General features: G+C 41.6%; 1 protein-coding gene across 25 annotated transcripts in view; it reads right to left on the bottom strand.

Moving 5' to 3' along the window:
• Nucleotides 1–13,397, bottom strand: part of Cdk19 (cyclin-dependent kinase 19) — a 170,238-nt gene that overhangs the window by 74,113 nt on the left and 82,728 nt on the right. For 21 of the 25 annotated variants that reach the window (XM_087597528.1, XM_087597542.1, XM_087597544.1 and 18 more), the window contains one exon: nucleotides 12,125–12,200. The exons of the other annotated variants lie outside the window; for them this stretch is intronic. In XM_087597528.1, coding sequence (XP_087453654.1) covers nucleotides 12,125–12,148 — 24 coding nt within the window. In that variant the 5' untranslated portion in view covers nucleotides 12,149–12,200. The remainder of the gene's footprint in view (nucleotides 1–12,124; nucleotides 12,201–13,397) is intronic. 25 annotated transcript variants of the gene reach the window in all.

Below are 13,397 nucleotides of genomic sequence, written 5' to 3'. Positions count from 1 at the left end.
TCAAGGCCAGCCTGGTCTACAAAGCGAGTTCCAGGCCAGCAAAGACTACACAGAGAAACCCTGTCTCAAAATCCAAAAAAGAAAAAGAAAGAATGTTGTGAACTAATAACTTAAGCTTCTATTTTATGTATATTCAGAACCGCCCCCTATTTATTTATTTATTTATTTATTTATTTATTTATTTGGAGGAGGGCACATGGATGACACAGTGTGACAGCCTGCCAGAGTCAGTTTTCTTCTTCCACCACATGAATCCTGGAGATCCAACTCAGGTTATCAGGACTGGTGGCGAGCACTGCTACCTGCTAAGTGAGCCGACTTGTCAGCCTACAATACATATCTCAAAATAAATAAACAACCAACGAACCTCATAAAGTCACCCAGTACTCTCAATAAATTAAGTGAATAAGACTGTCTTCCCTAAAATATCAAGCTGGAAAGGACAACTATTATTCGGTGACATTTTTATCATTCTTTGAGATCAGTACTAATATTGCAAGCCAACAATATATTCCTGAGTTTAAATATTTTGAACTAAAGAGACAGCTCGATGTTTTATATAAGCTTGCTGTCAAGCCTAAGAACTTGAATTTGGTCCCCAAGACCCGCACAATGAAGGGAGAAAATCAACAAATGCAAGCTGTCCTCTGAACTCCATAATGCCGTGCCACACGCACGCGCACACACACACACAATAACAATCATATGAACTTGTCAATAAGTAGAGAAGGTAAAACCAAGTACAGTAGTACATGTCTGTAAGCCTATCACTAACATTAGGGAGAGGCAGAAGCAAGGCGTCCAAGGCTAGCCTCAACTACATAGTGAGTTGAAGGCCAGCCTAGGATACATGAGACTGAAAAGAGATGAGGGAAGAAGAGGTAATCGAAAAAATAGTAGATGGATGGATGGATTGTTGGATAGACAGACGGATGGATGGAGGGATGGACGGACGGATGGATGGACAGATGGAAAAATATAAAAAACAGAAAAATTATTCATCTTTTTATTGAGAACTATGAAATCACTATGAAAGTCTATCTTCACGGGGGCTGATGGCTCAGTTGCTCACTGCCTGACTTGTAAAGGGACTCTGAGGTCAATGTTCAACACCCACACGAGAGCCAGGGACAGCAGTACATGCCTGTAATCCAGTGCTGGAGGCTGAGACAAGATGCTCCCTGGGACTTGTTAGACGTCAGTCTGGTAAAGATGTGCACAAAGACCCTACCTCAAGAACCAAGATGGAAAGCAAAGGCAGAAGATACTCAGTGGTATGCTCCAACATAAATGCACTCATATGCACAAACAGATTTTTAAATCAATTATTAAATTTCCATAAGATTTATTTGATTTTACACATGCGTGTTTTGGCTGCATATATGTAAAGAGGCCAGAAAAAGGCATCAGATCTCCTGGGACGGGAGTTACAGAGAGATGTGAGCTACCATGTAGGTGCTGGGAACTGAACCCAGGTTCTCTGTAAGAGCGACCAGACTCTGAACCACCGAGACATCATAAGTCCAATTTTATGCACAAAAGGCTGACCCTGAACTACTCTCTAACCCAGGGAGGCTCTGAACTTCCTATCTTCCAGCCTTGGCCTCCAAATATCTGCAGTCACAGACCTGTGCCCTGCATATTGCGTCTTCTTTCTGTACTATGTATCCTTTCTGCATCACACTGTCTTAGTTTCTGATGCTCTGATGAACGAAAGCGATTTGGGGGAGATCTTACGTCACGCTCCATTAGAGGGAGGACGAGGCAGGAACTCCAGGCAGGGACTGAAGCAGATGCCATAAAGACTTACTGGATTGCTGGGCCTGCGTTCTCATACACCCACCGATGCGCGGTGCCACCCACCCAGGAGCTGGGCCCTCCCACATCAGTCATTATTGAAGAAAGTGTACCATAGACTCACCGATAGGATAACTTCTCAATCCAGGTTCCCTTTTCCCAAATGATTCTAGCTTGTGCCAACTGACATAAAACTAAGCAACCACATGTATTCTATGTATACTATGTTCGAAACATTCTCGGTTGAGCTTGATGATAAACCAACTTCCTCACCAGAACTCGTAACTGACCGTCAGGTCCTTGACACACTCCTTTCATTTCACCAAGGTCTCCGCTCCAAGTCTCAGGTGTCTAGTAATGAAAACCTTTGGAGAACAAGTCTCACAGCCTTAAAATGTTACTAACAGTGTTTAGATAAACAGCAACAATCATTCAACAATTAACTCACTTTGTTCCAAGCGATATGCTACACAGATTCCAAATTTCAAGAGTGACTGTATCAGACAATCTCTTAGCTAGTTCTATGGAAGCAAGAAAAAACTATACCCTCCAAAAAACAAACAAACAAAAACCAAAAACAAACAAACAAAACCAGTAACACTTAACTAAAATACTACTTAGGACCCCAACACCAGGAACTTCAACCCTATACAGCCTAAGCAGGAATATTCATCTTTCTTTCAGAGACAAAGACTAAAAATCCTTCAAAATAACTAAGCGTAGAAAGTGAGCGGTCATTTATGTCATCGATGAGCTAACGATGTCCTCTGTGAAAACACTAAGCACAAGACAACAGAGGAGATGGGTCAGGGTGCTAAGAAGGTACACAAAACAAGTACTGCCCGTCTTTGTAGGGTCATAAACTGCTACAGCCATGCACAGATCTCTTAGGTCATAAACTGCTACAGCCATGCACAGATCTCTTAGGAAAACATTTTTTTTTCCGGAGCTGGGGACCGAACCCAGGGCCTTAAGCAAGCACTCTACCACTAAGCTAAATCCCCAACCCCAGGAAAACATTTTTAAAAAACTAAATGTAAAGAAAAAATATGAGAACAAGTGCATAAGCAACAAGAGAAAAATAACAGAAATTAAATAAAGGATAAAACTATTAACTGCATACAAATAAGCAAACTTTCACAGACATTTAAATTCAATATGAATTTGTAGTGAAACAAGTTTTTTTCAGTCAGTACAGAGTGGTGACACTAACAAATTAATATTATATATTACATAAATTGTTTATTATAACACTAACAGTGACTCAAAAAAGTTAATATATATACAAATATATATTTAATATTTTAAAAGGCTCTAAATCCAGAGTAACAGACCTAAATCACTGCTAGACAAACAAATTGCTTTACTCAGTGATACAGTATAACTTACAATTCACTAGTGCTATATAACAGTTCCATAGTTTATTCCATTGAAAACACTATTATTACTGATGTCATGTGTTTAAAAAAAAACCCTATTTTGAGTTTATTTAATATTTCCCTATTATGATAGTTTTTCTTATGAATATGAATGTTTCTACTTTTTATTTCTCTTTATTGAAAATAGATTGTTTTCATAAATATATTCTGGTTACGGTTTCCTCTCTCCCAACTCCTATAAGATCCTCCCCACAAAGAAGCAAAGAAAAAGCACAAGAAATACATATATGTGCAGAGGTACACACATTGATACACAGAGAAATCCCCTAAAAACACAAAATCAGAAACCATAACATATGAACAAGGAAAAAATGCCCAGACAGATGACTGGGGAGTGGGAGGAACGTCAACTTAAAAAATACCATTGAGTTCACTTTATGGGCCTGACGCAGTGAAGATTCCATTGAGGAAAGTGTGCTCACTTGAGTGGTTTTCATCCGGAGGTAACTTCTAGGTTAGGAATGGGGGCCTGTGTTTACTTCCACTCAACACCGGGACCCCATCAGGCCCAGACCTGTGCAGCCCGAGCAGGCTGCCACGTGGGAGTTCACGTGTGCTTCAGCCGTTCAGTCAGTGTCTAGCAGGTCTTGTTTCTTTGGTTCTCCATCCCCTCTTTCTGCCCTCACATGTGCACCATGACACAGACACACAGAGACACAGACAGACACAGAGACACAGACACAGACACACACACACACACACACACACACACACACACACACACACACACACACACAAGTAAATTAGCATTTTTAAATTCAAGAGAAAACCTACCCTTAGCCAGGTAGTCTATCAGTTGGGAGGCCAGCCCACGCTGCAATGCAAGAACCCGTCTCAAAAATAAACAAACGCCAACACCCTCCAAGAAGTTTGCCTTCTAATATAAAATGTATTTTCTTACAATTCTTGAGAAATTCCTTCAGAAATTCTTTACAAAGACAAGAAAAATTACAACAGTAGCTTATACCAAATCTGGCAGACACAAACTTTATGAAGCTGACACAGGCAATGGGAATACAGAGCACCTTTAAATTATTTCTATTGGCATGACTACAATTTATATGTTAAGACAGATATAAATGGTAGTTACCTAATGCCTTTATTTCTATGAGATTTTTTTAAATGACAAAAAAAAAAAAAGCCACTAGAGATGTCACTGACATCTTTACGTCCAGCAAGAACCTTGGGATGCTGTTTCTAGGTGACCCTGCCCACCTCTGAGAACAGGCACTGTGGTTGCTACAGAAGAAACAATAAGCCCAAGTAGCAGCTGCTTCCCAGCATCACGCTCGCGCCTCAGTCAGATCAGACTGCACCGGGAATGTTTGGTAGCCATGGCCTTTTTCTCGAATCACAGACGGGGTAGAGAGGCACTTTCACGTATACCGACATATTAGCTCATCCCGGTAAAGCACCTCTTACTGTAAGTTCAAGTGTAATAAAACAATGGACCTTCCACATCAGAAAACGTTACTTTGAAAAATCCGTATTATCGTTTCTTAAATCATTTGCAGAATATGTTCTATGCAAAACCACGAAGATCAGTCATCAGGAATACAGAAATTTTAAAATGATAGTAGACTTAAGATACCAACTTAGAGTTCATCTGGTGGTATGGAAAAGGAAGGAAATTTTCACTATACATTTTCAAGTGTTCATTTTAGCTTTTGCCAACCTAACCTGTCTTCAACCTTAGGCTGAAAAGCTACTTTTGTATGCTATCTTCTGTTGCTCCCGAGACCACAGCACATCAGGAGTGTATATGTCAAAAGAAACTGATACGGCAACACTTTTAGAGTCATCTCAAATTAACTGGGCTTATTATTTTTGACAGCAAAATTCAAAGGAGTCATCAAAGTAAAGGTTCACACTGCAAATAAATCCGACAGCCCTCTCCATGCACCCCTCTTGATGTACCCAAAGCAAAAGATACTTTAAGACTCCCAAAAATAAAATAAAATAGGCAGCACTCAACAGAACAAAGGAATAAAACACAAAACTTGACGAGGACAAACAAAAATGCCATAAAGTACTGAAAGATATTTAACTTGATAACATGGTAGGATCATTACATTGAAAAACATCAACTTCTAAGAATCCTGGGGCTGGGTGTATAATTCAGTGGTTGGCCATTTGCCCATCATGCATTGCAGGCAGCCCAGGTTCAATGCCCAACACCAACAAAACACACAGTATGGGGTGGTAATGGGGGATAATTTTTAAAGCTCAACAAGAAAACACTCAAATGAACCCATGCTGGAAACATCTCAAGGCTGAAACCACAGCGGAATATAGGCTTATGTCTCTGGCTTGTTTTTTAATATAAGACATATAAAATGGCTTGGCAAACTCACCAGGAAGTAGATCACCCACCCCCTCAAAACGTTAGGTATCACTGTCATCTACAAGGTGTAGAATTCAGTCAATTAAAGATTCTTCTAAGAAAAACAATAGAGCCAAACTTCTAGATGACCAGACCCGCTCAGTGTGCCAAGAGGCTTATAAAACTGAAATGTATGCTTCGCGCTTTCCAAATGCAGTCTAATTCCTGTGGGTATCTGCCAACCTCTGTCTCATCCTGACTGTGCGTCGTTCTAACCACCATTTATGTGAGCACCTTTTATCACCAACACAAACGGAAACAGTGAGTGGGACTGTGTCTTATGACAATCCACTAGTGCTACAAGAAATTTCTTTCTCTTAATCGTGCTAAGTTTCCTGCTAGAGTGTGCACTTCTGTGTCAGCACCCCAACAGTGGGCTCCCCGTTTAGACCACCTAGTCCACTGGGGGCCTCCACTTACTCAGCACAGCCGCTGATGGAGCCATGTCCCCTACTCTACCCTGAGCTCTCTAGTCCTCTCCTCTCCTTAGAGTCAAAGAACTAGCCCCACAGTCACGGGGATTAGGTGGGACAGCTTCGTTGCCACATGACCCTTGCACTTTGTCTAATTGTTCCCAGTCTCTATTCTAGTTTTTACAGACCCCAAGCACCCGAAAGACTTGAAGAGCCTGCCTGCCGCTATCACTAAATATGAAAATACGAGATGTGGCCCAATGTTCTAAGACTTTAATTCAATCCCAGCATTTGGGAGGCAACGGCAGGGAAAACGTAAAGCTCTCTCGGTTGTACAGTGAGACCTTGCCCCAAAAGTGCAAGTCCAAGACGTTTATTCCCATTACTTCCTCCTAGCGCTGTAGTGGAGTGGCAGCACATGTTAACACGTGCAGGGGACTGGGTTCAGTCAAGCACCAGGATCAACAAGCAAGGCTAGAGCACAGTGGACGACACTGCAGCCAAAGAAACCAGCAGCACTGTCCTTGAGCACTGTGGCTCCAAACGGCCTGACCCAGTCACCTGTGAGACTCATCGGTTCTAGTGGAAGGGGCCGGTGACTCAAGTATCTTTTATTTCAATGTTTTCTGAGGAAAGGGTATTTCACATTTCACAACTCAGACTTTTATATGCATAAGAGTTGTGCTGTGCAAACTGTCACAAAAGTATTCCTACTATCTACGAACAGGTATAGATGGAGGAAACAAGTATATTCTCTGTTACCATTCAAAGACAATACCAAGTACTGAACTTCTGAAAGGGACATTTATGTTCGAGGCATGGTGGTAACAGACCTGTAACCCCAGCACTTGAGAGGCAGAAGCAGGCAGACTACATCAGGTTTCAGTCCAACTGAGGGGCAAATTCCATGCAAGCTACATAGCTAGAACCTACCTATTTCAAAACGAACAACAAATAAAATAAGAAGTAGTCAGCAGACCTCTATTAAAGACAGTTTATTTGCTGCAAGATTAGCAATTCAACTTCAGAGAAACAGATCACACTGCTGTAAGCCCTTTACTTTTCCTACCACAATAGGCTATACCTTGAATTGTGACCTAAAAATAACTATTACATAAAACTAAAGCTCACCAAAAAAAAAAAAAAAAAGAAAGAAAGAAAGAAAGAAAGAAAGAAAGAAAAGAAAAGAAAAGAAAAGAAAAGAAAAGAAAAATGGCGGGCTGGAGAGGTGGCTCAATGGTTAAGAGTTCTTCCAGAGGTCCTGAGTTCAATTCCCAGCAACCACATGGTGGCTCACAACCATCTGTAATGGGACCCGATGCCCTCTTCTGGTGTGTCTGAAGACAGCTATAGTGTACTCATATGCATAAAATAAATAAATGTTTAAAAAGAAAAGAAGAAAGAGAAAAGGCTAGCACAGTAGTGCACAGCTTTAATCCAGCACTAGGGAAGCAGAGGCACATGAGTGTCTGGGAGCTCAAGGCCAGCCTTGGTCTATATGAATTCTAGGCCAGCCAAATATATTCAGAGACAACCTACCTCAAGACACAAAACAGAACAAAACATACAAACCAACCAAAGCTCCATCTCCACAGCCACCTACAGACAGGTAAACCAGGTCAGGCACTGCTATCAGCATGTTCAAGACATGCAGCCAGCACAAAGCAGTCTATACAACCAAAGCCTATTTGATCCAAAATCCAAGTTCCTTCCTACCTTCAAATGAAAACAAAAAGTTAGTACTGCTTGCCCCATCCCATTCTAATGTCCTGTTTCAAGGATTAAGGAAGAGAGCAAGTAGAGTTCAATTCCTGAGACCCACACAGTGGGAAGAAAAAATTCACACCTAAGTGTGTCTGACCTCTCACCTCTACATATGTCGTACCTCTAAGTGTGTACACACAAACAAGCATGTGTGATACCTGTGTCTCACTTCTGTGCTGACACACACTCGGTGGAGACAGCCGAGTCGTCCGAAGCTCATGGGCCAGTCAGTCTGCAGTGTGCAGTCCAGCAAGGAGAACCAAGACAGACTGCCCCAACAGAGTGAGAGAGAAGAGCCAGCCACTAAGAGCAGTTCTCTGACCACGTGCATGCATGTGTGCGCCTGCACAGACACTCTCCAAATCAACACTATAAATACGGAATGTCTGTCTTAGTTCAAACCCAGGATTACTCATTTTAACCAAAAGTTTAACTACAGTGCTTGCCGTGCAAGCATGAGGAGTACAAACATCGATGTGTACACAGGTCAAGGTGCAGACTACACCTGTGCTCCCTGAGCTAGAGCTGCGGAGCAGGGAGCATCCCTGGGACTTGCTGGCTACAGTCTAGCCAGGCTGGCCAGCTCCAGACTAAAAAAGAAAGTATGCCTCAAAAGACAAGATGGAGGACGTGAGCATGAGAGGATAGACTCAGGAGGAGTTGACGTGAGCATGAGAGGATAGACTCAGGAGGAGTTGAGCGTGAGCATGAGAGGACAGACTCAGGAGGAGTTGAGCGTGAGCATGAGAGGATGGACTCAGGAGTTGAGCGTGAGCATGAGAGGATAGACTCAGGAGTTGAGCGTGAGCATGAGAGGACAGACTCAGGAGGAGTTGAGCGTGAGCATGAGAGGATAGACTCAGGAGTTGAGCGTGAGCATGAGAGGATAGACTCAGGAGTTGAGCGTGAGCATGAGAGGATAGACTCAGGAGGAGTTGAGCGTGAGCATGAGAGGATAGACTCAGGAGGAGTTGAGCGTGAGCATGAGAGGATAGACTCAGGAGGAGTTGAGCGTGAGCATGAGAGGATGGACTCAGGAGGAGTTGAGCGTGAGCATGAGAGGATGGACTCAGGAGGAGTGGGGGGCTGTGTGTATTTGCTCAAAAGACACTATAAATTCCAGAAGAGTTATTAAACTGTTACTCCTTTTTAAAAAGGTGTAAAACAACTAGGAATGATACTTGATGGCAGGAACCACTGGCTTCCACATGTCTATGCGCGCGCACGCACACACACACACACACACACACACACACACACACACACACACTTGTATGTAAGCACAAACATACATAAGACCATAATAAAGTTCATATTTTAGGGTCTTCTAAGAATACACCTTGTTTGTCATTTGTCTGCAATAAGGTCTCACTATGCTTGTGGCTGTGACTGGCTGGAACTCCAATCTAGAGCAGACTGGCCTCAAACTCGTACAGACCCAGGTGGCTGTGGGCACACCCAGGATACCAGTACTGGGAAGGCAGACCTCTGAGTTCAGTCAAGGCTACACAGCAAAACCTTCTCTCAAAATAAAAAAATTAAAAATTAATAATTAAAAAAAGAAAAGAAAGAAAAATTAGAAGTACTATTTATTTTATTAAAGAAGGCAAATATATTGTATAACAGAAAAAAAATGTTTTTTAACTATCACCACAGAGGACAAGAGAGCCGTATTCTAATAAGGAATTATCCTCCGAGCCTTCACTCCTAAAAGTAAAATCAGTGTGTTTTTAAGAAGAAAGCAACCAAAGAAGATATTTTGTCCAGAGTAAATCACGGAACATTTCTTTAGTTCTACTCTAAAAACTAAGTCAAACCTTTATGAAAAAATTATCATATAACATCCTGTTAAAATATCTATGGTCCAAAAGAAAGCTGTGTGCTTTACTTTCTGCACAGAAATCTGATCCTTTCACAGGAAGGGTAGAGACCGGCTGATACCTAGTTCTATACGCACATGTTTGACAGAGTGGGACACATAAGTGAGGGAACCCAGAGTCACTGAGACATAAAGCGATATAATAACACACCCTCAAGGCTAGTGCTTCTCTACTCCTCTATAGTGATGCAAACTTTATTAACAAAAGACTCTTAAAACTATTGTCTAATGCCATCAAGTTTTCTACTTTTAATATATGAAACTTAATGGAATAATTTTAAGGTTTGTAAAAAACTTAAACAGCTTTATTTGTGGATCTTTCAAAGCTTTTCTCAGAGTTAATTGCAAGCTAATTACATATTCTATTAATTCTATTTCATAACGTTCATCTATACCAAAAGCTGCAGGGATCCCACTGAACTTTATAGCAGCCGGCTGCCCAACATGGCACCTACAGAGAAGACAAAAATGCTAGCTCTTCACTCTGTTCCCACCTACCTCTGCCCTGGGTGGACACAAATACAAGGTGACAGTCCCTAACTGCTCATCTGCCCATTCCCTCGGGACAGCAGAGCTGGGATGCGAATGCATGCATACATTTGGAAACAGAAGAGAAGTAGGACTTCTCAGCACTGCAGGTCAGCACTGAGACACTCAGCAGCCAGGTAACAAGTCAGGACAGGGGCTGGAGACACAGCTTGGTGCCTGATCAGTTGCCTCATGTGTAAGGTGCTGAGTTCAATTCTCAGCACTAGGGGGAGAGGGCTTCTTGACTTCTCTTCCCTCTGGCAGTAACAAAAATGAGGTTTCTATTTCCATGAGAGTGTGTGTGTGTGTGTGTGTGTGTGTGTGTGTGTGTGTGTGTGTGTGTGTTGCATGAATGCTCACCTGTGTGGGCACATGTGCATGTAAGCAAGTGTATATACACTACGTGCACAAGTATGTGAAGACCAGAGGTTGACATCATGCCTTCCTTGACTTCACTTTATTCATTAAGGTAAGGTCTCTCACTTGAACCCAGGGCACACTGACTCGGTGAGTTTAGCTAGCCATCTTCTAGAAATACAGGCAGGCCCACCCCAAATTTACTGGGTATCAGAGATGAAAGCCCAGTCTTCAGACTTGTGCAACAAACACTGCATCCCCTGAGCCACTGCTCCAGGCCTAAACTGAATGTTTTTGTGCCTCAACCCCAACTCAAATTTTTAAGTCACTACTTTATGAGCTCTCTGTGAGGTGGGCAGTGATTTTAAGTCATGAGGACAAAGCCCTTCTAAAAGACTCCAGAGAGATTCCTTGCACCCTTTCAATCATAAAAGACACAAGAAAAGGATGGCCAACCATCCATAAACCAGGGCAGTAGGCCCACACCAGACACAAGCTCTGTCCGTGTCCTGATACTGGAGGCTCTAGTCTCCAGAAGTATGAATGGGTGTTCTTATGGCATTCAGTCTATACCGGTTTGTCATGGCTGTCCAGAAAGACTACACTGGCTCCTCGACCTGTACGCTAGAGCCTGCTGCCCTGACTAATTGCTCTCTTAGCTGCTCTTTGCCATGCCAACAGCTCAATGGTTGAAGCCTTTGAGGACTCACAGCTCACAGGTGTGATGTGCCCACATAACCTCGTGTGAGAGTGAACAGTTCAACAACTTCACAGGTGAAGCTTACTTTTCATTACTTTAGATCGAAGCATACTGCACAAAAAGGTAATGGGCTTTACTTTATGTGTGGGGAAGGGAGAATTTTTGCAAAGAAAGTAATTTCTTTTTTCTAAATTATTTTTATTTGTATGAGTACACTGTCCCTGTCCTCAGACACACCAGAAGAGGGCATCGGATCCCATTACAGATGGCTGTGAGCCTCCATGTGGTTGCTGGGAATTGAACTCAGAACTCTGGAAGAGCAGTCAGTGCTCTTAACTGCTGAATCATCTCTCCAGCCCCCAGAAAATAATTTCTAAGTGTTGATATAGCAGATGTTTTCTTTTTAACCATTCTTTTCTACAGTGTTATTTTTTTTTACTTTTTATTGAGTCTTTGTAAATTTCACATCATGCAACACAATCCCACTCATCTTCCTGATCCTGTACCTTGCAACCTCTCTCCCAAAAGAAATTAAATAAACAAACAAACAAAACAAGCAAGCTGAAAAACAAAACAAAAATCAAAGGAGAAGGGGTGGGCAGAAGGGAAGGAGGGCCTGTGAGGAGTACTGAAGGATGAGCGGCTGATACTGGGATGCAAAGTGAATGAATAAATAAATTTAACAAAATTTTTAAAAAAGAAAATACTCAAGAATGACTTTGGTAATTTTAAGTTTTCAGATTTTTCCCATTTTATATAAACTATCCTTAAATTGTCTGTGAAATTATCATCCACTGAATACATTAATGCACATGTTCTACTAGATATCCAAGATTGATAACAAAATAAACTATATCTACTTACTGCAATCTCTCTACAAGCCGACATAGATATTCCTGTGCCTTCGATTTGCTTAAGTGCATATTCCTTTTCATCTTTTCTGCATGTGAACAGAAAAAAACAGTTTTTATTTTTCCATATATTATTTTTACATTTAAAATTACAACTACAAAAAAATGGAAACATTTAATCTCTCAATAATATGTAAACATTGTATCATGCATTGCTGATTATTTTTGATAGTATTTCTAGTATAGAAACATAAAATACCAAAAGAGAAATTCATGAATAAAAACACCAGTCAGAGCTAAAGCATGAAACTCAAAATGAAGAGGATACTGAAGCCAGCACTAGTTCCAAAGAGTGAACAAGCATAAATATAAACGCAAACATATTGTAAGAGCACTCCCAATCCTGAAGTCTACAGAAGTATTCTGTTATAAGCCATCACTACAGAAGTAACTGACAGGTAAAAACTACCAATTACAAAGCACCAGGCAAAAGCCTTTTTAAGACTTCAAAACTCAGCACGGACACTGTGTTCTCAAAACACTACTGGGGAAGTCGAGTACTTAAGAGAGATTTTGAAACCCAGCAAAGAAGACAGGACTGGGAATATAGGGAAGCCTAATAGTTACCAAGGATTTTAACCTAGTACAGTGTTCCAATAGTGGGAGGAGGGAGGGCAGATGAGTGGCTAATTTTACAGAAAATGTCCTCAGAGTGGAGACCAGAACTGGCCACAAGAAGGCCAGCTGACTGTCATCACTGCAAATTGAGTATCTGGCAAACACAAATCTTGCCATGGATTATTCTAGTAACAGGGACATAATCTATGCCCTCCGACCTTTATCTTCCAGTTATAGTAGAGCACTGGTTCTCGGTCTCCTTTGGGAGATCACAACCCCTTTGGGATCAAATGACCTTCTCTCACAGGAGCTGCCTAAGACCACTGAAAACACAGGTATTTACAACTCACAACAGTAGCAAAATTACAGTTTCTCATTTTAATTCTTCAGTGGGTTTTTAATAGGGCTTTATTATTTATTAGTGACTATGCTTCTAAATTCAAGTATTTAAGTAAAGTTTGCTTAGTAATTCTTAAACAGCTGTTTACATTTTTCATATGCATTAGGTATGTAGATCAGATTTATTAGGGAAAATGAGGAAAACTACTAAGAGCAGGAGAAATTCCAAGGGTAGGATCTCTCTCCCTCCCCCCTCCTCCCCCCTCCCTCTCTCCTTCCTCCCTTCCCCCCATCTGCCCCCCCCCAATCCTCTCTCCAGGGTGCTGGGA

Source organism: Rattus norvegicus, chromosome 20 (genome assembly GCF_021556685.1).
Source record: "Rattus norvegicus strain SHRSP/BbbUtx chromosome 20, alternate assembly SHRSP_T2T, whole genome shotgun sequence".
Lineage (NCBI taxonomy): Eukaryota > Metazoa > Chordata > Mammalia > Rodentia > Muridae > Rattus > Rattus norvegicus.
Note: the sequence above shows the minus strand (reverse complement) of the source record. Positions and strands in the feature narration are given on the sequence as shown.